The 24,586-nt window shown below is 56.1% G+C and overlaps 1 protein-coding gene across 5 annotated transcripts in view; it reads right to left on the bottom strand.

Moving 5' to 3' along the window:
* The window catches only part of VAV2 (vav guanine nucleotide exchange factor 2), a 236,621-nt gene that overhangs the window by 170,973 nt on the left and 41,062 nt on the right, over nucleotides 1-24,586 (bottom strand). For all 5 annotated transcript variants that reach the window (XM_015116413.3, XM_015116415.3, XM_077965429.1 and 2 more), the window contains 1 exon segment: nucleotides 9,619-9,735. In XM_015116413.3, coding sequence (XP_014971899.1) covers nucleotides 9,619-9,735 — 117 coding nt within the window.

Here is a 24,586-nt window from a genome sequence, read left to right as displayed (position 1 = left end):
GAGAGTAGCAGCACATGCCAGGCGCTTCCATGGGGACATGGGGACCCAAGGCTGATGGAAGAGGGTCCCAGGCAGAAGAGGAGGGGAACTGAGGTGGTGAGGGAAGGGTCTTAATCCAGCAAGGAGGAAGGGCCCCTTTGCCTGCACGCAAAAGCCAAGAGGCCTGTCAGCTGCTGACAAACCCAGGGCCAGAGGGACCAGGATGACGGCTGCTGCCTGTCCCTCATCTGCAGCAGGTGCACAGCTGACTCCCATCATCCTGGATGTAGTGATGTGGTCTGTCCCCACCACCAGTGGCCCCACGCCCAACACAAAGGAGGCAAGTTTCCTCAGCTGTGATGGATCGATCGTTTCCAACTATGATTTTAGCCTCTTCAGAACCCTTTCTGTAAGCAAAATGTCAGTAAAATGCCATATAAAAAAACAGATAAAAGTGGAGCTGTTCTGATTCAGCAGGGCCCTGCCCTCCCTGCCTCCTCCCAGCCTCCTGAGAAGGCCCAGAGTGGTCTGAGATTCTCAGCTGAAGGGAACGATTCTGGGTCTGAACGTCAGGGTCTGAACTGACGCCGTCAGCACAGACACCGGTGGTCACTGCACTGAGTCCTCTAAAGACTGCTGGTCAGCGCCCTCCCCTCCAGGGTCAGACCTTTTACTTCATCTCCCCAGACAGCCCCACCAGCCTCCACTCTGCCTCCTGGCCTCCTCTCTGCCTCCCGGCCTCCTCTCTGCCTCCTGGCCTCTTCACTACCCTCCCTGCCTCCCTGCTGCCTCCTGGCCTCCACCCTGCCTCCTGGCATCCACAGTGGCTCCTGGCATTCTCACTGCCCTCCAGCATCCTCACGGCCTCTTGGCCTCTTTACTGCCGCCCGGCCTCCTCTCTGCCTCCCGACATCCTGGCTGTCTTCGTGCGCCTTCCATACAACCAATTGCGCTGTGTGCAAACAGTTGCCTCGGTAGTCGAAGAGAAGAGGGCGCAGCTGAGCAGATAAAAACGGGGCCTCTGCCATCAGCAGGACCTGAGGATGCCCCAGCTCCACTGTGCTGCAGAGATGCATCTTCTCTGTGCCTGCTTCCTTCCTCACTTCTTAAGGTCCCTGCAGGGTGCAGGTGCTCGTGGACGCAAAGGTCCAGCAGCCACAAGTGATTACGTCCATGGAGGAGGGAGGGAGGGACAGCAGGAGAGGCCGGCACTCAGGTGACCAGTGGTGTGTGTCCAGCATCGCCAGCTGGCACTTGAGAATCCGTAAGCAGCCATGGAGCTGCCTCCAGACAGTGCTGAGAGCCAGTTTTAACTGCTTCAGAAGTCTCTGAGCCTCCCAAAATGTTTTAATGAATAATAAATAGGAGAATTAAGCCCGTTTATTGGAAGGTGCACACTGCTCTTCAACTCAAGCGAGAGAAGCGGCCTAGCGATTTCCTCTGGGAAGGTTCGTTCTGCCCCGAGTGAAGCTGGAGTGAAGTGCACTGCCCAGCCAGCGCCGCGGGTTCCTGGGGCTGGGCAGGGTGGCCTGGGCTGGGACACCAGAGAAGCAGCATCAGACTTCACTCCGAAACCTGTCCCTGCACAGGACAAGGCGCCATCAGGGCAGGCCCCGCTGGGCCAGAGCTGAGCAAGCGTCTGCAGGAGGGTGGGAAGGCACCAGCAACTCTGGGGAGAACCTTCCAGGCAGGGGGCAGCCAGAGAGCCCAGCGGCAGGAGAGGCTGAAGTAGCTCTACAGCAGCGAGGAGAAGCAGGGGACAGGGAGAAGCAGGGGACAGGGAGAAGCAGGGGACAGGGACCAGCGAGGACAGAGCTTTCCCTCTAACAACCAGAAGGTGCTGCGCCCAGGGGGCCTCAGAGCACCCCTCCTGCAGGCAGGGAGCACCCTGTGCTGCTCAGGAGAAGCGTGTCCTTCCCTCTTCCCTCCTCCCCTCCTTTCTTCCCTCTCTTCTCCCTCCCTCCCGCCCGCCTGCCTTCCCTGCCCTCACCTCCTGAAAGAGTCCGTCCCTTTGTCCCCTGACCTAGGGTGCAAGTGCACACTGTCAATGGCGACTGTCCCCACAAAGGGAGACAGCCACAGCATCCTCATCACTCTCTGCTCCCCCCGCTCCGGCCCTACACAAACAGCTGCCTGTGACCCAGCGCCCAGGAGCCTCCGATCAACAGGGGAAGCGGGACTACTGTCCTCACGTCACCGGCGAGGACATCAGGCTCAGAGAAAGCCACGTGCCCACGGCCCCGCGAAGGAGCTGGATGGATCCCAATGACAATGCCATGACCAGGCACCTGGGGGAGGGACAGCAGCGAGGGTTGGAGGACCCAAGATATACCCACAGCCACGTGACCGTGCACCAGTTGCTTAGGTAGGGATAAGAGAGGCAACGCCACGGCGCATGGTAAACAGTGAGTGTGCTGCCAGGCTGCCTTCCTGCCCACCCGCAGGCCTGTGCTCAGCCCCCGCTCGCAATAAGGAGATCAGGGTCCCTACGGTCAGAATTATGATGATCTGCAGGATCCAGGGACCAGAATCTCAGAAGCAAGGCACAGAAACCCTGCAGCCTCACCGGAATCCTCCCTCCAAATGCCCAACCGGATTCCAAGCTGAGGCAAAACCCGCCAGAGCTGGTGGCCCATGGACTTCTCCACACTCCTCCCCAGCCAGGCAACTGGACAAATCACCCAGACACAGGGCACAGAGGAAAACAGGAAAGGATCTACGGGCCGCGGAGCAGGGCCCACGGCTCCCATCAGCAAGGACTGCGGACTCACTCTTCACGCTCGGCCATAACCCGGCCCCGAGCACGCCCACCCCGGGCAGCACAGGAAGCCAGACACAACTCATTGGAGCCAAAACCTCATCGCTTTAATGCAACCCTTTGAAAAAAATACCAAGAGAGGCAGCCAGAAGAGAAACACTTCCGGAACAAACTTGCTGGATCCTTTAGTTCCTACTGGAACTTGTGGGGTGAGTGAAGAGGAAGAAAATGCTCATAAAAATGACTAGGACCTGCTGTTCATTTTTTTCAGAGTCCTTTACAGCAACACCTCCAAGGGGACAGTCTCGAGCTTCATTTGACCCCTACAGAAACAAAGGCTCAACGAGACCAAGTATCTGCAGAGTCCAACTTGCGTCCAGGTCTGACTGAAGGGAAGCTTTGCTCTCGCCCGCCTCCTCCAGGGCCCGCCTGGCTCCACGGAGCCTAGATGAGAGGAGGCACCAGAAGGCAGGTGCAGTGGACCACCTGGCGGGTTTCCCAGGGCTCCGAAATCAGGAAGGTTTCCAAGCGTCCATCTGGCTGCTGCCCAGGTCTCCCCAGATGCCAGGGGCCAAGAGCAGAGGGAACCTGGCTGACTCAGGGTGGGTCCCCTCCCTGGATGGATGGACAGATGGGTGGATGGGTAGATGGATGGACAGATGAATGATGGATAGATGGTGAGTGGGTGGATGGATGGACGGATGGGAGGATGGATGGATGGATGGATGAATGATGGATGGTGAGTGGATGGATGGATAGATGATGGATGGATGGTGGATGGATGGATGGATGAATGATGGATGAATGGATGGGTGGATGGATGGATGGATGGGTGGATGGATGGGTGAATTGGTGGGTGGATGGATGGGTGGATGGATGGGTGAATTGGTGGATGGATGGATGGATGGATGGATGGGTGGATGGATGGATGGATGGGTGGATGGATGGGTGAATTGGTGGGTGGATGGATGGGTGAATTGGTGGGTGGATGCATGGGTGGATGGATGGATGGATGAATGATGGATGAATGATGGATGGATGGATGATGGATGGATGGATGGATGGGTAGATGGATGGATAGATGAATGATTGATGGATGGATGGATAGATGAATGATGGATGGATGGATGGATGATGGATGGATGAATGGGTAGATGGATGGATGGATGAATGACTGATGGACGGATGGATGGATGGATGATGGATAGATGGATGGATGGGTAGATGGATGGATAGATGAATGGTGGATGGATGGATGGATGGATGATGGATAGATGGATGGATGGATGGATGATGGATAGAGGATGGATGATGGATAGATGGATGGATGGATGGATGATGGATAGAGGATGGATGATGGATAGATGAATGATGGATGGATGGATGAATGATGGATAGATGAATGATGGATGGATGGATGAATGATGGATAGATGAATGATGGGTGGATGGATGAATGATGGATAGATGAATGATGGATGGATGGGTGGATGGATGATGGATGGATGGATGGATGGATGGATGGATGGATGGATGGATGATGGATAGATGGATGGATGGATACATGGATGGAGGAGTGAATGAATGAATAAATGAATGGCTTTTGTCTTCCCAAGGAATGACTCTCACAACATGAGAGACTTGGGGAGCCGGGAGGCAGCTGTTTAGAAAATGAATGACAACAAACCAGACCCTAGACAAGACCTGAAACACCACAAACCTCCTTAATAGGGGAAATGGCATTTCCTAAACCAACCAGAGACACCAGCCAGCTGTGATGGTGAATTTTAGGTGTCAGCTTGACTGGATGAAGGAATACCTGGAGAACCAGAGAAGCACTGTTTCTGGGTGTGGCTGTGTGGGTGTTTCCAGAGGAGACGGGCGTGTGAGCATGTGAGGAGATGCCCTTCCTGTGGGCGGCACCATCCAAGCGGCTAGGGGCTGAGACAGAACAAAAAGCCAGAGAAAATGTGATTCCCTCTTCCTCTCCTGAAGCTGGGACTCTTTGCCTCCTGCCCTTGGACATCAGAAATCCAGGCTCCCCAGCCTTTGGTCTCTAAGACTTGCCCCACAGGTTCTCAGGCCTTTGGCCTTAGACTGAAGATCACACCATTGCTTCCCCGGTTCTGAGGCTTTGGGACTGGGGCCAAGCCCTGTCACCCCCATTCCTGGGTCTCCAGCTCACAGAAAGCCTGCTGGGGGCCCCTGGGCCTCCACAGTCCCAAGAGCCGATGCTCCCAGTCAGCCCCTCTTGTCTGCCTCTACCCAGCTGCTTCTCTCTGGTCTCAGGAGGATCCTGATGAATGCGCCAGCCCGTCCGTCAGGCTCCTGTCAGCCCTGAATGCTATGAATATAACTAGGAGTCGATCAACAAGAAGTAAGAGAGTTAGCTCTGCCCCTGGTAGCCCTGGAGTCCCCAGCCCCACACCCCTCAGTTACCCCTGACCAGCCCCACCCATCCCAGACAATAGTCAGTTCTGACTGCAGAGCCTTGTGCTCTGGGGAGAAACAGTTGCCATCCTGCTCCTGGGCAGGCCACGGGTGGGAGGAACGGGGGTGGGCGCACAGCCACCTCTTCGTGGTCTGAGGTTGCCGGAGGCCGCCAAGCTCATTTGGAATGGCCAGGGTGTCCCTACTGGGCTGAGCTCATGAACAACAAAAGATGAATCTGGACGTGTGGGAAACGCTCAGTAAATGCCCCGAATAAATGAAAGGGGCATTCGCTCTTCACCTCTGTGGTGAGAGGGACACATCAGGCCCGCCCCTCCACACCCGTTCCTTGAGGTCAACAAGCTGGGAGTCCAGGAGGCCAGAGACCAGCAGCCTTGGCAAGCCCCCTGCCTGCTCGGACCCTTCCTCCCCTCTGTCCACAGCAGGGGCTGGAACGAAATGCCCCGGCCCAGCAAGAGGTCCCCAGGAGTCTGAGCACCTGGGCAGACCAGGCCGCAGGGAGAAGCTGGGCTTTTGCTTGTGTTTTGTTTTTCCAGAGCACCTGTCCCGGAGAAGCCAGGAGGCACTGGCAGAGCAGAACTGTCAGGCTCCGGACTGCAGTGAGCGTCCCAGCACCCCAGCCTCCGCTGGCCCCAGGCCAGCCTCCACTTGGAAGTGCTGACCACAGCTTGACCATGGTAGGAAAAACATCCAGGGAAGGAAGAAAGCACTGCCACGGAGAACAGGGCTGGCGGGGCCGAGGCCAGGCCCACTCTGGAGGGCAAGTGTGGGCTCCGGCTCCATTGCTCCCAAGGGCACCAGCACCCAGCACACGGTCCCAGGGGGTCCAGTCCCCAGCCAGCTGTCCCTGACACACCACAGGCCACATTCACGCGGCCTCCAGGAGGCAAAGGGCGTGGCTCAGATGGGGAGACCAGAAGCAGCAAGGCCGCGGAGTGGCAGGGCCCTGGGGCACATGCAGTGCTGAGACCCCGCACACATGGCTTGACCCTCTCAAGGGACCTTTGAGGGTGGTCGTGTCACCGCCATTTTACAAATGAGACTTAGAGAGGCTGAATCACTTGGCCGAGGCCGCACCCTGGAGATGGCAGGGCTGGGACTCAAAGCCAGCCTGCTGGGGTCCAAGTCCACGTGCTCAGCCACCTGCTCTGTCGCCAAAAGGTGCGGTCATTGCGTCTTTTTTTTTTTTTTAAGACAGTCTCACTCTGTCACTCAGGCTAAAGTGCAGTGGTATGATCTCTGCTCACTCCAACCTTCGCCTCCTGGGCTCAAGCAACTCTCCTGCCTCAGTCTCCCGAGTAGCTGGGATTACACACGCCCACCACCACACCCGGCAGATTTTTGTATTTTTATTAGAGACAGGGTTTCACCATGTTGACCAGACTGGTTTCAAACTCCTAACTTCAAACGATCCGCCCACCTCAGCCTTCCAAAGTGCTGAGATTATAGGCGTGAGCCACCACGCCCGGCCCAGCCATTGCATCTTTACAAATAAAATAATGGAGAGAAAAACAGTAGGTGCTGCCATCTCTGTGTGGAAGTCTGGACTTGTTTCAAGCGACCAGTGGGGGCAGCAGCAGCAGCGACCTGTGCTTCACGAACACCTCCTGTGGGCCTCACCCGGGCTCCTCAGCTCAGCCCGGGGGTCTGCACGGTGACATCACCTTCATTCCCAGCACCCCACACCATGACTCATGGTCCAAACCCGCCGTCTACTCCCAGCTCCTCACAAGAAATGCCACAGCTTGGCCAGCACCACCAGTGACCGCCACGGTGAGACGTGGGGAGACCAGAGGCCGGCGCGAGAAGCCCCCTCCTCTACAGCCCTCAGAGCTGCAGCCGCCTCACTGGAAACCACGGACGATGACAAGGGCTGCCCATCTGCAAACTGCTTGGCCACATAGCTGGCGAGTTGAATAATGAGTGTTTAATCCAAATTTATGTACGTCTTACATCACTGCGTTCCGCCATAGCAAATTAAAAGCAAAATGAAATTATATACTGAATACGCTACATTTTAACTGTTGGCCAAGAAGTAGGTTTGGCCAGGGTTTTCCTGTATTTTTCTCTTTACGGTTATTATAAAAACCAGTTGCATGTATAAGTATGTGTGTACATGTGAGACCGTGTGTGTGTGTGAATGTGTGTGATATGTCTGTGCTGGGGGGCTGTCCATGGATGTCTGTGTGAATGTGCATGGGTGACCATACGCCTGTGAATGTAAGTTGTGTGTGTCTGGGTGTGGGTGTGAATATGGAAGACGGGTTCAAGTGTGTGTATGTGCGTTTGCGTGTGGTGTGTCCATGGGTGTCTGTGTGAATGTGTGTGTGTGAGACTGTAAGTCTGTGAATGAGTGTATGTGTGTATGTGAGCTGTGTGTGTCTGAGCCTGAGTGTGAACATGTGGGGTGGGTGCAAGAGTGTGTGTGTCCGCATGTGTGTGTGTGTTCTAAAGGTCCTTCTCTAAGTCCAGAACCACCAGCCTCTCCATTACCCAGGGCCCTGCAGGCAAATTCATCTCTGCTGTTTGCAAGGAAGGAGTGGGAGAGAGTTCCAAACCATTTCAAAACAAATCTGTAGTAATTGAGAAGCCACTTACAGGAAAGGAAACCAGCCCAGGCCATTCGAGCCTCCCTGACTCTAGGCCAGCAGGCAAGCCCTGGACAGCAGGACCCACGGGCCTCAGCAAGGCATCAAACTCCCAGGCACGTGCGTTGCTGCAGGGGGGCCTCCGTGAGTCATTTAAGAGAGACAAACTTCTAAGAACTGGATGATTACACAGATGTGCTCATGAAGAGGTCCCCGGATCTCAGGTCTGGAGAATTCCAGGAGCGAGAAAGGAGAGCGCCAGGTCCAGTGGCTCTGGGAACGCCCTTGTTCTAGGTCCTGACCTGAGGCCGAGCAGCACTTCCATATGCTCCTCTTGTAACTGACTTCTCAGCACGCGCCACTGCAAACCCGAATTCTCTCTGCACCTCACAAATCATGCATTCACAGAGCATTTCCTTAGACACCAAGTCCCTGATAATGATGTGCAAATAAACCAGGCAGTAAATATCTTGTTATTTCCCATCGGCAGGTGGAAATCCACTCTCCCGGTGGTCCAGGAAGCAGTGTCTCCTAGAGGCAGCCCAACAGCAGGTGGGGGCCTGGGGCCTCCTCGGTCACTGTCAGCACCTCCGGCGCCCAGCCCCCGATCCACCAGGAAGCGATCGCGGCCCTGATCCCATCCATTTAAAAAGAGTAACCGTGGAGCTGCTGGGTTCTGGAAGGCAGCTGGCCCCTGAGTCCCTCTGTGCCCAGGCTCACCGGCGTCAGGCCTCTGAGCCCAAGCCAAGCCATCACATCCCCTGTGACTTGCGCATATATGCCCAGATGGCCTGAAGTAACTGAGCAATCGCAAAAGAAGTGAAAATGCCCTGCCCCTGCCTTAACTGATGACATTCCACCACAAAAGAAGTGAAAATGGTCGGTCCTTGCCTTAAGTGATGACATTACCTTGTGGAAGTCCTTCTCCTGGCTCATCCTGGCTCAGAAAACTCCCCCACTGAGCACCTTGTGACCCCCACTCCTGCCCGCCAGAGAACAAGCCCCTTTGACTGTAATTTTCCTTTAGCTACCCAAATCCTGTAAAACGGCCCCACCCCTATCTCCCTTCGCTGACTCTCTTTTCGGACTCAGCCCGCCTGCACCCAGGTGATTAAAAAGCTTTATTGCTCACACAAAGCCTGTTTGGTGGTCTCTTCACACGGACGCACATGACAACCAAGAAGCCACCAATGAACTACAGCCTCTCGGGGACTTCGCACCTGCCAGCCTCAGGGTCCCGTCATGTGCATCAGCCGGGCTCCTGCAGGACTGGTGCCATGTGAGGCTTCCCGAGAACACAGAGACACTTCCCGGGGTCACCACTGGAGAATCACCCCCTCTTTGCCCAACACCTGCCCGGAGTCAGAAACAGCTCTGCTCGTCCCGGGATAACCGAGAGAATCCATTCACAGAGCACACAGTAGACGCTTTCCCCACCTCATCTCCCCAACCCCTTAAGAGGTGGTGCTGACTTCGGCCCATTCTCAGAGGAAGAGTAGAGATTCAGGGCAGGAGGTAAATGTTCAGGGTCCTCTGGCTAGAACTGCAGGGCCAGGGTTGTCTGCACTCTGCTCTTGCCCCACCCGCCTGAATTCACCACGCCTGGCCTCACCCTGACTGGAGAGAGAAACGGGCCATCCCCCTGTCCCAGCCCTGACACACACAGATCTGGCTTCCACACCTTCCTGTTTGTAACACAACCTGCCTGCACCTCCCGGACACGAGGGTGCAGAAATCCACTGGCTCCGTGCTGGAGCCAATCAGGCTGCTCCACGGATCTGCCCCACCTGCCACTGAGCTGGCAAATTGGCCACCACTGGGGCTGGAGAAAGTGACTGCTCACCTTTCCAAAGTCTCGCACATCGAAGAGGTCAAAGGGGTCAAACAGCTCACTGTTCCTTAATCCAAATTTATCGTGGCAGACTTTCAGGAAGGTCCGTATGTTCTTCAAACACAGGAACTAGAGAGAGAAAACAAAGGGTAAGGAAAAACTTATTAAAACTGTAAGCTCTGTAAAAACCATAACGGCAACAGCAGTAAGCTCTGGCTTCCGTGCGCCAGCACATCCAAGCTCATTCCTGTTTTCTCAAGCAGGAAATGGGCTCAGAGAGACGACGAAACCCCCCATCCCAAGGCTGGGGGGTGGGAAGCCAGGCCTGGACAGAGGCAGACAGCCCAGCCCCACGTCCGAGTGTGTAACCACCACTGCCCCTGGCCTCCTCATCACACAGCTGCAAAACCCCCAAGGCCTTTGCATTCAGAAGACACGCCACTCCCCATAACGGTTGGTCAGGGCGGCAAGGCAGCACCCTCCATGCCATCCAACCCAGCCGTCCCAAGCGCACCCAGCACATGTCAAGGCCGACAGTCACGGCCAGAGCAGAATATGGCAGCCTTGAGTCAACAAGAATGGCTGGCGCATGCTCACTGGGCACGTGCACAGGCGTGCGCACACACACGAGGCTTCTGACAACACCAATACATCCTTCCTACTCGGGTGACAAAGCCAACAGCCAGGGGCCACCCCCAGGAAGCCACGGAGGACCCAGAGAGTGGCAGGTGCCAACCACAGTGGAAGGGTGGAGGGAGCACAAAAGCCAGAAATCCCAAATCAACGCGTGGGCCGTCTCCTCTCTGCCCACTGCCAACCAGTGAACTCTCGGCCCTCACCGCGCCTGACGTGCCACGGGGACGGCAGGCTTGGCGGGGCGGAAAGGCCATTTGCCCAGTCCTCGTGGAGAAATAGCTGGTAAGGAAACTTATAAGGCAGCAGGTGAGGTGGCCCGGGGGGGCAGGCTCTAGAGTCACTCAGGCCCAGGTTGGAATCCTGTCTGCTGACTCCAGCAAGGAGACCAGGGAGAATGGTTAGACCAGGCCTGGTTTCCCACCGCCACCTGCCTCACGGGGTTAATCACGTGCCCTGATGACCAGAGTGGGCAGTGGGGTGTGGGAGCCGTCAGCCCCCCAGTCCAGCTGCGCACAGGGATTCACAAGGGGAGGCCGCGGCACACACGGCCCAAGAAGAGCCCGGCTTTGTCATCCTCATCAATAAATGAGGGTACGGACAAACTACCCAGCTCCAAGAGAAGTTCAGGGAGCCTGCCCCTGCTCACTGGAAATTGAGAGGAATGGACAGATTTAGATACAGTGCAGGTCAGAATCAGAGCCTAAGAGCGTGAAGCAAGCAGCACTGAGAATGCCCTGGGAGCGCAGGGTCCCCCAGCCAGGACACACGCCCCTGCCGGCCCCTTCCTCCGCCTCACAGCAGGTAGTGCTCACCCCAGCCCCCGCTGCCTCAGGCCACTCCTCCCATCCTGGCAGGGGTCCGCGGCTGTTCATAGACAACAGACTCATTTGTTTTATCCTATAGTCCCTCTCTGTCCCTGTGTGTGTGTGTGTGTGTGTGTGTGTGTGTGTGTGTATGTGTGTTTCTGAACACTTGAGATTAACTGCAGTAATGATACTCCTTCATCCCTAAATACCTGAGTGTGTATTTCCTAAGAACAAGGATGCTGGGCGTGGTGGCTCAAGCCTGTAATCCCAGCACTTTGGGAGGCCGAGACGGGCGGATCACGAGGTCAGGAGATTGAGACCATCCTGGCTAACACGGTGAAACCCCGTCTCTACTAAGAAATACAAAAAACTAGCCGGGCGAGGTGGCGGGCGCCTGTAGTCCCAGCTACTCGGGAGGCTAAGGCAGGAGAATGGTGTGAACCCGGGAGGCGGAGCTTGCAGTGAGCCGAGATCCGGCCACCGCACTCCAGCCTGGGCGACAGAGCGAGACTCCGTCTCAAAAAAAAAAAAAAAAAAAGAACAAGGACATCCTCTTCCATAATCACGGTACCTATGGCAAAACCAGGAAACTAACATGGACCCCACATGGTTATCTTATCTATAGACCTTACTTGCATTTCCTTAATACATAAAGGACAACCAAAATGTCCTTTATAGTTAAAAGAAAAAAAGACTGGCCCACGCTCCAATCTGGGATCACACACAGTGTACGCCGCCATGTCTTTTCAGTCTCCATTAATCTGGTACAATCTTCTCCAACAGGATTTTCTGGAATGATAGGAATGTTCTATCCATGTGCCGTCCAGTGGGGCAGCCACTAGATGCCTGTGCCCACTGAAAACTTGAAATGTGGCCAGTAAAGCCGGGTGCAGTGGCTCACACCTGTAACCTCAGCACTTTGGGAGGCCGAGGCAGGAGGATCACCTGAGGTCAGGAGTTCAAGACTAGCCTTCCCAACATGGTGAAACGTTGTCTCTACTAAAGATACAAAAATTACCCAGGCACGGTGGCACATGCCTGTAGTCCCAGCTACTCGGGAGGCTGCAGCAAGAGAATCGCTTGAACCCAGGACGCGGAGGTTGCAGTAAGCCGAGATCGCACCACTGCACTCCAGCCTGGGTGACAGAGCGAGACTCTGTCTCAAAAAAAAAAAAAGGTGGCTACTGAAAAACTGGATTGCTAATTTTAAATTAAATTTTAAAGCTACATGTGGCTAGTAACTGCTAGTTTACACAACGTGGATCTAAAACACTCCAAGATCTTTGTTCTTCACAACCTGTTAATTCTGAAGAATACAGACACGAAAGGACAAATCCTGTGTGATTCTTTTTTTTTTTTTTTTGAGACGGAATTTCGCCCTTGTTGCCCAGGCTCGAGTCTAATGGCGCGATCTCAGCTCACCACAACCTCTGCCTCCTGGGTTCAAGCAATTCTCCTGCCTGAGCCTCCTGAGTAGCTGGGATTACAGTTGTGTGCCACCAAGCCTGGCTAATTTTTGTATTTTTAGTAGAGATGGGGTTTCTCCATGTTGGTCAGGCTGGTCTCCAACTCTCGACCTCAGGTGATCCGCCTGCCTCGGCCTCCCAAAGTGCTGGGATTACAGGCATGAGCCACCGTGCCCGGCCATGGTTCCACTTTCATGAGGCCCCCGGAGTCGTCAGATCCACAGAGAGAGAAAGCAGAATGGCGGGTGCCCTCGAAGGGCTGGGCGACAGGGTGTTGTGGTTTTGTGGGGAACAGAGCTCTCGCTTGGGAAGATGAGAGAGTCCTGTGGATGGTGGTGGTGGCGCTTGCCAACAAAGTGAATGTGTTTGATGCTACTGGACAGTGGCCTAGAGAAAAACTGGAGAAGATGCCGAGTTTTATGTTATGTGTATTTTACAATAAAAAGATTAATTAGAAGAGAGACAGAGAGACATGGAGACACAGACCCACGAGGAGGGCATGTGACGATGGGCCCCTCTCCTTAGCAGCTGGGAGTGACACAGCTGTGGGCCAGCCACACCAAGGGTGGCCACTGCCGACAGAAGCGGGAGAGGGCGTGGGGCGGGTTCTCCCCGGGGGCCTCAGAAGGAACTGTTGCTGCCGTACACAACTGATTCAGGCTTCTGGTCTGCAGCCCTAGGAACAAGAAGGTTCTGCCGCTTAAAGCCACCACGTCCATGGCGTTTGGTGAGGGCAGCGCCAGACACTGGAGCTGGGAGCGGGCCTGCGCCGGGGAAGGGGCTGCACCCTCTCGCTCGTCTGTACTGCCGCGTGCGCTGCGGCTTCCAGCCCGGCGCGACTATTTTTTGCATATGGCTCGTCTGTAATTTCCACGAAGCATTTATTTTCATTCTTCCTCAGCCTCCCAAGTTTAGAGTTAATTACACAGATCCCAACCATAATCACAGCCGGCTAGGCCCAGGCTTCCTTTCGGGCGCAGGATGGGGCCAGAGCACCCCTTTCCCGTGGGCCCAGCAATTGCTGTGCCTGGCCCGGCCCCACCCGTGGCCACTCTGGTCACCCTAACCTTTAAGAAGTTCTCCTGGTGCAGCTCTGGGCCCAACCCAGGGTGGGCTCTGCAAAACTGAGCCACACAGGCTGATGCAGATGGCAGGAACAGGGACCATATGGACAGGGATGACAGAGACCAGGACGAAGCCTGGACACCACATCAGCCTCTACCTCGAGGGAAGCCGCACAGGGCCCAGCCTCCCTTCAGTGAGCATTTCCGGTGCTTTCTACAGTTCATCCCATTTTCCATGAAGGGAAACTGAGGCACAGAGCGTTAAGGACATGGGCACCTGATCAGAGGGCAGCAGCGCCAAGAATGAAGCCATGTCGGCATCGGCCAGGGCAAAGGCCCTCTGAGAGGACAGGTGTGTGAGCAGGCACCGGGTCCCTCCTGCCATCCCTGAGCCCCTTTCCTCAGTGGCCCGGTTTGCAAGGTCTGTGGTCGCTCTGGAGCCAATCAGAGCCTCAAGGTCCAGGTTCTAGATAGAGACCCCGACGGTTAGCAGGGACTGGACCCAGGGCTGAGGTTGCCGCAAGTGCGTCTTGGCCACAGGGGCCCACTGAGGACACAGGCCGAGGGACAGTAGGCAAGGGAGGCCTAGATGGTGGTCAGCGCCAGGTGAAAAGTCCCCTGTCCATGCTCAAGCTGTGGGGGCTGGCTTCAGCTGTCACTTGTGGCTGCAGGAGCAAGCGGCATTCTCTCTCATTAATCCAACCTGGCCTTCGGGACCACCCCCACAAAGGCAGCCACTGGTTGCCCCAGCATCCTGGACTATAAGTCCAGCTGAGCGGCCATAGCAAGGGTCTGTCCCCAGAAAACAAGCCCTGTGACAAGGGTCCCAGGGTTGAGTGGCCTCTCCCCCAGGCTGGCGGCTATGGGGTCCCCACTATGTTTGCTTAGGGCACTCTGAGGGGGCATGGGCGACCCCACCTTCCACTCTCCACAGCCCCAGACTGCAGGGAGGGCTCCTGCCCCTGGGCCCCAAGAATCCCTTGTCCAGGCTCTGCCGCTGCAATGAGAGGCGGCGTGTACTGTGCCCTGGAAACGTCAGCCCCTTTCTCTCCAGCCCATTCATCGGCAGCCGCGGATCTAATCAGGCTGAAATCGGATTAGTGTGGCGACACAGGCTCCATGCCCAACCGCCCACCTCCCCAGGCTCAGCTGCACGGTCCTTCAGCTCTTGCAAGGCGCCAGGGCGGGGCGTCACAGACAGGAGAGGCAGGGCAGGGCCAGAGAGCCAAGACCCCAGAGCCAGGACCCAGGGTCTGAGCCACAGATGAGGCCCGAGGGCACCCTGGAGGGCAAGTTTCACTGGCCACGCTCACATGCTCACAGGACGGTCATGTCTCTTTAGGGTCTCTGAAACAATCTACTGTGATGGGGACATAATGGCAGGGACGGGCCTGTCTGCCCTACAGAACCCACAGCAGCCCACCAAGAGCAGGGGCGCCCTTCCGCCTATGTGAGCCCTTCCACTGCCCCTTACTGGCAACGGGTCACCGGCAGTGCTGGAGTGGGACACAAGACAGGCCTGCTCCGCCCTCCAGAGCTGGCATCTAGCTGGCATGCCCTGAGAGGGGTACAAAAGGGGAAACTAAGCCAGGGGAGGCAAATCCACTTGCCTGAGTCACACAGCCAGCAGGCCTCAGCTGCGGAGTTGCAGTTTGGACACAGGTGGCTTGGGCATCGACCCCTGGGTGATGGGGATGGAGTAATGGCAGAGCTTGACGATGACCACAGGCAAGGTGGACACCAACGTGCACCGACAGCCAACTCACTCACCACCTGCAGAGCCTGCGAGGTGTGCACGGGCCCACTGCACAGACAGACAACCAAGGCTCCAAGCAGTGAGCTCGTGAGTAGGCCCAGGATTCCGGGGCAAAAGGAGTGGCCAGAATGCGAAAGGGCAGCAGGTCCCTGCCTAAGGAGATGCGAGAAAGTCCTGTCTCACCAAGGATGGCGGCACAAGGCCTGCATCTTCAAGGCAGGTGCCACACAGTCTCAGGAGCTGACTCCCTGCCCCCAGCTGGACCATGCAGGAGGAGGGTGGGGCCGGGTTGACCTTTATGGGAGGTGACCCTCGCTGCTCCCTCCTCCTAGGAGAGCTCAGGCAAGTCTCCTCATCTGCACAGTGAGGTTCTGGCACAGAGCTCCAGGTCCTCCCAGCCACGACTGGCTGCGCATCTCAGTGCGCTGACTCACAGCGATTACAGGCGCTCCACGGTCGCCAGGTTTTCCAGAAGGCCAGGCGCTCATCTGAGAGCTCCCTTGCGTCACTGCAGCAATTCCTAGTTTACAGATGAGGAAACTGAGGTTTCAGGAGGTCACCTGGACTGCCCAAGGTCACTAGCAAGGATGTAACCGAGCTAACAACAGATCTGGGATGGTTTGACCCCCAAGGCCAGACTGCTGGCCTTTATCCCATCTGTGGGTTTCTGGGCAGGGAAATCCCATTATTTTTTTCCTTTTTTAAGATGACAACAGTACTTTGAGGAAAACCCGGTCTGTTCAGAAGAGATGGGGAGGTGCTGAGTGTAGGAGCCCAGCCTTTGGGCTTGAGGGGCAGGCCCCACCCACAGAAACCAAGGCTTGGGAACGGGGCCAGAGAGGAGGAGGCTGAACTGGTTGATCGGCATACAACAACTAACTAGCACGCATGCGCCATTTCACAGCCCGCTAGCACTTTCACATCCACATTTGCTCCGTCCCCACAAAAAACTTGTATTTTGAGCCCCCGTTTGCAGATGTGGAAAAGGAGGCATCAGAAGGCAGGCGACCCGCAATCTGAACCCAGGCCCGGTCCCTCTCAGGATGCCCCCAGCCTCTGGCAGGCCCATTCCTGGGAAAGTCCCTTTGGCTGCCCCACCAGGAAGGTCAGGGGCCCGGGTGTCCTTAGTCCCAGGAGTGACACTCAGCTGGGGGTGGGGTCCCACGGGGAAAGCCCCAAGCTGGGGTCTCCAGATCACCTGGCCCAATCTTCCCCATCCATGTAGACTGTCACCAACAGACAGGGCTCCTCCCAGGCCTCTGGCTGGCATCCCTGAACCACCCACTCCTGTCCCGCACAGTCCCACCTCCCCCACCCGGCCTCTTGTACACAGCCACATTCCAGTGCAGACCCCACAGCAGGTGCTCCAGGTGGGGACAACCCAGGCTTGCTCCTCCTCAGCAGCCACAGAGCTTCTCTGTACCTCAGTTTCTCAATCTGTAAAATGGGCAAGGAGAACTCTGCCCTCTGATTTCCACGATGCTGGAACTCTCACTCAAAATAAAAGGAAACTGTACTGAGGCCATCTCACTGGGGAAGTCCAGAAATCCCGTGAGACATTGGTCACTGGAAGAGCCAGCAGGGGGGTTGGGGGGGCACAGTTGGCTGGAGCTGAGGAGCAGCCACACCGCACAAGAACCTGGGCCCTGCATCACCATGGTCCCACCCTGGAGCTGTTAGCTCACCACCCCGCTGGCCTTTAGTTTGCAGCAGAGCTCTTCAAGGCAGGTACCAGGGACTAGGGGAGGGACACAGGCCGACAAGGGACTTCTAGGGACCGGCCTCAGGCTCTTTGCTCATGGCCAGAGCAGCCCAGCCACCGGGAGGTGAAGACCCCCGGCCCATGTGCCCCTTGCTGCAAAAGGGAACCTGGGCACTACACTCCCCAAAGAAACAGGGCACCACAGCTTCTGGGCCTCAGGAGAACAGGCACTCTCTTTTCAAGCCCCTGGGTCTTTCTGAGCAAGTCGGGGTCTCCATGTGCAGCCTCCACGCCCTGCAGCAAAGGCTCCAGGAAGTACCTACAGACACAGTGCGATTTCTTGAAATACTTCAACAAGGGTTACTAACACTGCACTTAGCAGAGACCGACTGCACGCCCGGCTGCTCTGCTTCCGGCTGGAGTGGCACTGACTCCCTGGGGCCACGCTGCAGCGCCGTGCTCGTCAGAAGCTCTGACTGGCAGCTGAGGATGTCTTTGATCAATAAAAAATGGGGAAACAAATTAATTTCCTGTTTTATTTATGCCAAGCTCATTCCAAAAGCCACTTAAAATAGCTTGATTACTATTCAACAGATGCAACTTGACAGAACAGATCAAATTTGGGGCCCATCAGGTAGATAAACAGGTGACCCTGGGGTGACAGGCTGGCCAGGGGCTCAGGGGGACAGGAGTTGAGGCCATTTGCTCCCTCTGGGTCCCAAATACCCTGGACAATGCCTAGCCCATCGCAGGGGCTCAGTATCTGGTAGACGAACAAATGAACCAATGAATTAATGAATGAACAAATGAATGAATGTCTAGGAAGCACCCTTAGGTGCCCTCTGACTGCTGACACCTCTCAAAGGGCCCTGCTTTCCCATCAAGCAGCAGGGAGTCCACGAAGCCTTCCAAGGTGTCCGGGGTCCCCAAGGACAGTCACTGCTGCTTAGGTGGCAACCCTCACTTCCGGAGGCATCTCTTTCAGAAACAAGCAAGCAGGTGGAACTTAGCGTCTGGCCTCGACCCCTTATTCCTGCACACATCAATGTCACCTACACAACTCTACACACCAGCCCACCAACGACCCATTAGCTGGTCAGATCCAATAACCATTCATCGCCCATTTTACAGATGAGGAGACTGAGACTCAGGGAGGTCTGCATCTGCATTAAAACTGGTCTGTCGTCGGGGGCGGTGGCTCACACCTATAATCCTGGCACTTTGCGAGGCTGAGGCGGGTGGATCACCTGAGGTCGGGGAGTTTGAGACTAGCCTGACCAACATGGTGAAACCCCATCTCTACTAAAAATACAAAATTAGCTAGGTGTGGTGGTGCAGGCCTGTAATCCCAGCTACTCGGGAGGCTGAGGCAGGAGAATCGCTTGAACTCGGGAGGTGGAGGTTGCAGTGAGCCGAGATCGTGCCATTGCACTCCAGCCTGGGCAACAAGAATGAAACTCCGTCTCAAAAAAAAAAAAAAAAAACTGGTCTAACTTGACGGTCATCATCAACACTGAGAGGCTTCCCAGGCCACCACCAGGGCCCCTGCGCCGAGGTCTTTGTGTGTGAGTGTGAGAGACAGTCTCACCGCATCGACCAGGCTGGAGTGCAGTGACGTGATCTCAGCTCACTGCAACCTTCGCTTCCCAGGTTCAAGCGATTCTCCTACCTCAGCCTCCCAAGCAGCTGGGACTACAGGCCTGTGCTACCATGACGAGCAAATTTTTCTATTTTTAGTAGAGATGGGGTTTCCCCACGTTGGCCAGGCTGGTCTCAAACTCCTGGCCTCAAATGATCCACCTGCCTTGGCCTCCCAAAGTGCTGGGATTACAGGCAAGAGCAACTATGCCCAGACCGCACTGAGCTCTTAAAGAGACACTGCAGTGCAGGGCTCCCAAGGCAGATGTCCGAGGCCACTCCAGCTCATTCGCTGCTCCAGGCAGGGAAAGCACAGCTCAGCCAGGGATTGATTGAGGAGTGTCGCGAGTCGATTTTGTCTGGACGATTGAACATGAACACTTCCTTCGCTCGGGCCCATTTCCTCAACTGCGCACGCACCAGGGCCAAGGCACCAGGCCAGCAGGCTGAGTAATGAACCCGACCCGCCTTTGCCCATGCCCCAAAGTCCTCCAAGGACCCACCTCTGCTGCTGACGGTGGGTTTAAGTCAAGGTGGGAGGTATAAAGAGTGGCCCACATAATCAGGACTTCAAGGTCAGGGTCAAACCACAGGTTTTCTGTAAAGCTAGCAGGAAATTGCTTTTCTAGTATTTCTCTTTATAACCTTGCGTGCATGTCCCCCTTCGGCCCGGCTGCGGTGCGGAGCTGCTCCTCCTGCTGTGATCTGGAGGAGTGGGGTGGTGTTTTCTTTGTGCATATCAAGGTCTTCCAGGGGCCAGTCTTGCCCCAGGTCAGGGGCAGGCGCCTGGCAGAGAGAGGGGCAGGCCAGATTAGCAGGGCAGGCAGCCCGCATGCCCTCAGGAGTGGAGCTACCACCATCAAAAGCAGGCAGGATGAGCCATGGCTGCTACATTTGTCCACAGGAATGACAGAAATGGCTGCATCAACAGTGTCTCATTTCACTATTCTGTAAAGGCTTCCAGCATTCTGAGTCTCACTAACACTCAATGTGCTAAAACAACGTCAGGTGGCACTTCCACTTTCTCCGATAACAAACAGCCTCCGCTGAGTCCGTGCCTGGCACGACACTAAGCCCTTGACAGTCCTCTCTGGTTCATCCTGCTAACGTGTTCATGAGCTGTCAGCTGTCAGCGCAATTGTCCCTGGTCTACAGATGGAGAAATGGCTCAGGGACCACCCTGCTCGTCGGGCTAGTAAGGGGACGGCCCAGGTCTAATCCAGGTGGTCTGGTCCTGCCCCCATGGGAGCCCCACGGCATAGGCAAGGGGCAGCCTACTCTGCGGACAACCTGGGAGGAGGGAGGGTCTGGGCTGGCTCAGGTGAAGGCAGAGCTAGCTGCAAACAGGCTCTGTCGGTGGGTGCCTCTCCATCCCTCTAACACCAGCGCTCCTGGGGGGAAACAAGCTCTTCTCTTACGCTGGGCCCTCCTGCTTCCCAGGGCACCCCCCGGGATGACTACCAAAACTCACAACGTACTACACCACCTCAGCACTGGTAGAGGAAGCCCTCCAAGTCAGACCCACAGAGGAAGCAAGCTTCCGGACCCCTGTCCTTCCGGACCCCTGCACACTTCCCCTCCTTCCCCCAGCACGCCCTGACCCAATTCCGGTGCCTTCCGTCGCCTTCCACGAGGTCTCCTGGCCACTCCCACTCCCAGCTTTCTGGCTTTGGTTCATCCAAGGCGGGCTGGGGGCCCTGGATGCTGGAGACACGTGGCTGACACTTGGCACCTGCTAGGGCTCTGAGCCTTTGACTATGCTGTTCCCGTGGCCCCAACACTGTTCCCTATCCCCACTTCCCGACCTCGTCTCTTTCCACCCAAGCCTAGTTCATGAAAGGAAGAAATGGCCTTTCTCCTCCACTGTACCTGCCCCCTCGCATGGCGGGTCACCTGCTCACCACACTCCAGGCAATGGTGCTGTGAGATGGGGAGTGGGCTTCCCAGAGAAGATGTCAGAGGACTCCGAGGACCCAGCCAGCTATCTCCAAAACAGGGCCCTGGAGACGTGGATTCGAAATGTCTGCTACCAGAGCCCAGACCTCAAACTCCAACCTGCAGCACGCAGGCAGCCCTGGGTCCAGAATCCCAGGATCTTCCCAAAAAAGGGATGGGGCAAGGCTGCATCGTGGCTTAAGGCCAGGAGGTCCCAGTGAGGCAAAACACCTGCCCCCACCGCTGGCGTCTCCTGCTGGTTAGGGGCTTCACGCTCAGCTTTTCTCACGGTCCGCTCCTGTGCAGCCTGATTTCCAGTCAAGCTCTGCTGCAAACCTCAAGCACCCAGCCGGTGAGAACCAGCAAGGACCAGCAGCCGAGAAGTCCAGGAACCCCGCTGCTGGGGCTCCCACCCGCTGCCAGGGTCTGTCTGTCTGCAGCCCCTAAGCCACAGGGAGTGCGTTCTCAAAGGCTGAAAAGTCAAGATCTCAAGAAAAGAGAGACACTCTGGCTGCCCAGCAGCCCCGGGCACATGCACGCAGGGCCATGCCAAGCTGCCGAATTGCCCCTCTCCATCCCGACGGTCAAGTCCTTCCTCAGCAGCACTCGAGGGGAAACCCAGCAAGAAAAATCCATTCTGGAAAAGCCCTCATTTGGAAGTCTGAGTGGAGCAGGTGGACAGCCGGGAGGCTCCTTTTCAACTCTGCGCCCTCCCCTCCAGTCCACAGTCAGACACTGAATAGGTGGCACCTACTGCGTGCTAGGCCACAGCCCAGCTGTGCCTGTTCAGAGCCAGCAGCTGAGAGAGGTCTCAGCTTTCCACGCCTGCTCCCCCGAAGCCCTCCAAGGACCCACTTCTGCTGCTGACAGTGGGTTTAAGCCAAGGCGGGAGGTATAAAGAGTGGCCCACATAATCAGGACTTCAAGGTCAGGGTCAAACCAAAGGTTTTCTATAAAGCTAGCAGGAAATTGCTTTTCTAGTGTTTCTCTTTATAACCATCTTCCCTGAGCCGGCTTCCGAGTGCCGGAGGGTTCAAATCCTACTCTCCTGCCGCCTGGCTCTGAGCGATTAGCCCAGACGCATGCCTGCGCCTCGGCCCTCTGGGTCGCTCTCACAGGACCTCAGCCCCTCCTCTGTGCCACAGCTCGCAGGCTGTCTGTGAAACAGGGTCTTGTCTCTGCCGCCTCATTTTCTCCATTTCTTCCCTCTTCCGGAGAGTGGCCTCCAAGGTCAACAGCAGGGCACTCGCACGCTCTCGGGGGCACCCTCTCTCCGGCGCAGTTGGGCAATCCAACTCCAGACGGACCCACACAGAGCGCGCGATTCTTCCCGTTCCCCCACCGCCCACTAAAATGAAAGCCAAATGGATCCCTTCGCAGCCAGCAGACATCGGATTATCGCTCTCCAATCTGAAGGAACGATTCTCGCTATTATGCCTTCCTGCTGGGCTAAAAATATTGAAGGAAAAATGCAACCGCAGCACCAGAGAGCTTCCCAAGCCCGAGGGTGAACATGAGCCTCCCCCTATGATTGGAAACCAAAGGCAGGCACGGCCCTTGGCTATGGAGGCAGCAAGGCAGGAGGCAGCCTCTTCCCCTGCCGAAGGCCACAAGCCAGCCACGCAACAGCAAAGTGTCAAAAACTCTTCTTAGCCAATTGCCAAACGGGCAACTATGGGGCCTGGAAGACAAGCGCTGGCGCCCAGCAGGGTCAGAGCAGGAGTGGGACAGGTGCTGTGGGGCTTTCACCCTGAGAGTCCCTCATGCCCACCATGTCCCCATTTGGAGCTCCTGCAGGTGCCTACAAAGCCCCACCCACCGGGGAGTGGCTGTCACCCACCAGGCAACCCCAGCTGGACCCAATGCGGCACCTCCTCCCCAGCAGTCCCTGTGCTTCGTGAGGCCCATATGTGGGCGCTGGGACCGCTAGACTAGAACCCCTCTCGGCCTGGACCCCTGGGACCTGCCCTTCACCTCTCGGAGCCTCAGCTTCCTCACCTGTCAAGCAGAGGTGGCAGTCATACCCACAGCAGCTGACACCAGACCACAGCTGGGTCACTCACCTTGTGCTGGGGACAGGGTTTTTAGGCTGCTGGGCTCTGCTGCAGGAACACGATCCCCTTAGCAGAGGCATTTTCCCCATTTTACAGACAAGCAGAGTGCGGCTTCAGGGAGTGTAGTTATCTGCCCAGAGTGTTAGGCAGCAGCTCAGGATGCTATAGCAAAATCCCATAGCCCGGGAAGCTTATAAATCACAGGGAAGGTTGCTTTCTTGCAGTTCCAGAGCCTGGAAGCCTAGTGCCAGCCAGTGTGGTCAGGTTCCAGTGGCTTCTCCTATGTACCCTTACACAGCAGAGAGTAGAGAGAAGCAGTCCTTTTTGGTACTCTTAAAAGAGACCATCCTGGGCCGGGCGCGGTGGCTCAAGCCTGTAATCCCAGCACTTTGGAAGGCCAAGACGGGCGGATCACGAGGTCAGGAGATCGAGACCATCCTGGCTAACACAGTGAAACCCCGTCTCTACTAAAAAATACAAAAAACTAGCCGGGCGAGGTGGCGGGCGCCTGTAGTCCCAGCTACTCGGGAGGCTGAGGCAGGAGAATGGCGTGAACCCGGGAGGCGGAGCTTGCAGTGAGCTGAGATCCGGCCACTGCACTCCAGCCTGGGTGACAGAGCGAGACTCCGTCTCAAAAAAAAAAAAAAAAAAAAAAGAGACCATCCTATTCACGAAGGGTCCCCTCTTAATGATCTCATTTAAACCCAATTACCTCAAAAGGCCCCAGCTCCTAATAACATCACATTTTGGGGTAGCGTTTCAGCACAGGAATTTTGGGGAGACACAAACATTCAGTCCATAACAGCAAGTGTAATAGGTTGAATGGGTGGGTTCCAAAGAGGCAGGCCTGCATCCAGACCCTGAGAAGCCTATTTGTGACCATATTTGGAAAAACAGTCTTTGCAGGTAAAATTAAATTGATGCTCTCAAGGCCGGGTGCAGTGGCTCATGCTTATAGTCCCATCACTTTAGGAGGCCGAGGCAAGCAGATCATGAGGTCAGGAGTTCGAGACCAGCCTGACCAACGTGGTGAAACCCTGTCTCTACTAAAGATACAAAAAATTAGCCGGGCGTGGTGGCACACACCTGTAATCCTAGCTACTCGGCAGGCTGAGGCAGGAGAATTGCTTGAACCCGGGAGGTGGAGGTTGCAGTGAGCCAAGATCTCACCACTGCACTCCAGCCTGGGCAACAGAGCAAGACTCCATCTCAAAAAAACAAAAAAACAAAAAGACAAAATAAACCTGAGGCTCTTGAGATAAGATGATCCCAGATTACCCGGTGGGCCCTAAATCCAAGTGTCCCTAGAAGAGAAGACAGAAGACAAGAGGTCGTGTGACAACAGAGGCATAGATTGGGATGATGCGGCCACAAGCCAAGGAGTGCCTGGGGCCACCAGAATCTTGAAGAGGCAGGATGGATCCTCCCCTAGAGCCTGTGGAGGGAGCACAGCCCCACTGACACCTAGAACCTGGAGGGAGCACAGCCCCCGCTGACACCTAGAACCTGCAGAAGGAGCACAGCCTGGCAACATCTAGAACCTCTGGAGGCAGCACAGCCCCGCCAACACCTAGAGGTTCCAGAGGGAGCACAGCTCTGCTGACACCTTGGTTTCAGACTTGTGGCCTCCAGAGCTGCTGCCGGAAAGCAGTGGTCTCCGGTTCTTTGTTGGGCAACTCTGGTGGCCAGCTGGTGGCAGGCAGTCCTGTGCCCTTGGCGTTGTGCCCCCCAAGCCTACCACAACAGGCACTTGGAATGGCTGTGGGATGAATGGGCACACAATGGAATAGGGCTTGGATGAGAAACTGAGGCAGATGTTCTCCTGGTTTCTTCCGCCCTTTGTCCTCGTTCGTGCCAGCATGGGTTCCGCAATGCCCTGCACCCCCGGCTCAGAGTTGGGAGACCCTGGACCCTGGGCCTGGG

The sequence above is a fragment of the Macaca mulatta genome, chromosome 15 (assembly GCF_049350105.2).
Source record: "Macaca mulatta isolate MMU2019108-1 chromosome 15, T2T-MMU8v2.0, whole genome shotgun sequence".
NCBI lineage: Eukaryota > Metazoa > Chordata > Mammalia > Primates > Cercopithecidae > Macaca > Macaca mulatta.
The sequence above is the reverse complement of the archived record's forward strand: the minus strand, read 5'-3'. Positions and strand labels throughout refer to the sequence as shown.